General features: G+C 61.9%; 1 protein-coding gene across 1 annotated transcript; it reads left to right on the plus strand.

Annotated features, from left to right (window-relative positions):
- Positions 1-125: 125 nt before the first annotated feature.
- Positions 126-2,314, plus strand: LOC113980828 (ATP-binding cassette sub-family F member 1-like). Its single transcript, XM_027708046.1, has 5 exons — positions 126-215; positions 721-889; positions 1,319-1,383; positions 1,497-1,569; positions 2,093-2,314. The coding sequence occupies exons 1-5, from the start codon at positions 195-197 to the stop codon at positions 2,257-2,259; spliced, it is 495 nt and encodes a 164-aa protein (XP_027563847.1). The 5' UTR covers positions 126-194; the 3' UTR covers positions 2,260-2,314.
- The last annotated feature ends 114 nt before the right edge of the window (positions 2,315-2,428 follow it).

Genomic DNA, 2,428 nt, shown 5'->3' on the forward strand with positions numbered 1-2,428 from the left:
GTTTGGGGTCGGTCAGTAAAGGGAGACCCTACAAAAACAAGGTCCCCCAGGAAGGGTTTTGGGGGGTCCTGGGAATTCTGGGGGGGCTGGGGCAGTTTGGGGAGACCCCCCTGGGTGAAGGGGGGGTTTGGGGAGGGTTTTTTGGGGGGTTTTGCCCAAAAAAACCCAAATTTCTCTTGCAGCTGCGGGGGCAGATGCGCAGGAACCACCGGCTGGTGAGGGGGGCGTGGCCTCTGTGGGTGTGGTCATGGGGTGGGTGTGGCTGGTCTGGGTGTGGTCCCAAAGGGGGTGGAGCCGCTACAGGGGAGGGTGTGGCCTGAAAGGGGGCGTGGCCTCAGGAGCAGCTCATTAATTAAACATGAAAAGGGGTGGAGCTTAGAACCATGGGTGTGGCCCGAGAGGGCGTGGTCTGATAGGACAGGAAGGGGTGGAGCCTACAGGGGTGTGGCCCGACGTGGGCGTGGCTCCCACTTTGTGAGTGTGGCCACACCTCCCCATGTGGGTGTGTCCCAGTGGGTGTGTCCCACCTGGGCATGGCCTGGGTGTGGTCCCAGGTGGGTGTGTCTTATCTGGGTGTGCCCTGGGTGTGTCCCAGTGGGCGTGTCTCACTTGGGTGTGTCCCAGGTGTGTGTGTCTCACCTGGGCGTGTCCCAGGTGTGTCCCAGGTGGGCGTGTCTCCCCTGGGCGTGTCCCTGAGCCCTCCCCTGCCCCGCCCCGCAGAAGGTGGGGTTCTTTAACCAGCAAGCGGCCGAGCAGCTGCGATTGGAGGAGACGGCGGCCGAATTCCTGCAGAGGAGCTTCAACCTCCCCCACCAGGACGCCCGGAAGTGCCTCGGACGCTTCGGCCTCGAGGGCCACGCCCACACCCTGCAGATCGCCAAGCTCTCGGGTGGGCGGGGCCGGCAGGGAGGGGGCGGGGCTATGTGGGCCACACCCTGCAGATCGCCAAGCTCTCGGGTGGGCGGGGCCGGCAGGGAGGGGGCGGGGCTATGTGGGCCACACCCTACAGGTTGCTGAGCTCTCGGGTGGGCGGGGCAAGCAGGGAGGAGGCGGGGCTATGTGGGAGAGGTGGGGATTGAGAGAAAGGGGCAGGCTTAGGGAGAAGGGGGTGTGGCTTGAAAGGGGGCGGGGTTACAGGGATGGGGCGTGGCTGGAGAGAAATGGGTGTGGTCAGAGTGAAAGGCTTGATACAGAGGGGGTGGGGTTTGAGTGAAAGAGGGCGGGGCTGGAGTGAAAAGGGTGGGGTTAGAGGGGAAGGGGGGTGGAGCCATGCCGGGGTGGGTGTGGCTTCCCACCCCAAGCCCCTCCCTCCCCCCAGGTGGGCAGAAGGCCCGGGTGGTCTTTGCCGAACTCGCCTGTCGGGAGCCCGACGTGCTCATCCTGGTGAGTGGGGGCGTGGCCAGTGGGGCTGGGGGCGTGGCCAGTGGGCGGAGGGGCGTGGCCGAGGCTCCCCAGGACACCTGGATCCCAAATTTCTCCCCCTTTTCCTCCCCCAGGACGAGCCCACCAACAACCTGGACATCGAGTCCATCGACGCCTTGGCCGACGCCATCAACGACTACAAGGGGGGTGAGTCCGGGGGGAGAGAGGGAGTTTGGGGGAGCAGGGTGACGTCATGGTGACGTCATAGTGATGTCATGATGATGTCATGATGCTGTTGTGATAATGACGTGATGATGTTGTGATGTCATGATGACGTAATGATGGCATTATGATGATGTCATGATACTGACATGATGTCATGATGAGATGATGTCATAGTGGTGGCATGATGACGTCATAATGATGATGACGTCATCACCGAGACCAACTGCCCGCTCTGGGTGGTCAAGGTGGGGGAGAACTGTGGGGGTGGGCAGGTTGATCATGACGTCATTAGGACATTGTGATGATGTCACGATGATGTCGTGATGACATCATGATGACGTCACAATGACATCACAATGATCAATATGCTGCTGATTACATCACCACCGAGACCAACTGCGGGCTGTGGGTGGGGCAGGGGGGCGTGGCTGAGCTACGATACCACTGTGACGTCATCGTGACGTCATCGTGACGTCATCGTGACGTCATCGTGACGTCATTTCAGCGGTGATCGTGGTGAGCCACGACGCGCGGCTGATCACGGAGACCAACTGCCAGCTGTGGGTGGTGGAGGAGCAGGGCCTGAGCCAGATCGACGGAGACTTCGACGACTACAAACGGGAGGTGCTCGAGGCCCTCGGGGAGGTCGTCGTGCACCGGCCCCGGGAGTGACCCCGGAGCAGAATGGGGGGCCCTGGAGGGGTTTCTCTGGGAATAAAAGGCGCTGCTGGAGCAACAACAAGGTGCAGAGACTGCCGTGATTTGGGGTGGGAGGGAAGGCCCTGGTCCCGAAATTCGGGAGGTCCCGGAATTCCCACTCGCGGGAGATCCTAAATTTCCC

The sequence above is a fragment of the Neopelma chrysocephalum genome, unplaced genomic scaffold (assembly GCF_003984885.1).
Source record: "Neopelma chrysocephalum unplaced genomic scaffold, ASM398488v2 Primary Assembly neopelma1_95337, whole genome shotgun sequence".
Lineage (NCBI taxonomy): Eukaryota > Metazoa > Chordata > Aves > Passeriformes > Pipridae > Neopelma > Neopelma chrysocephalum.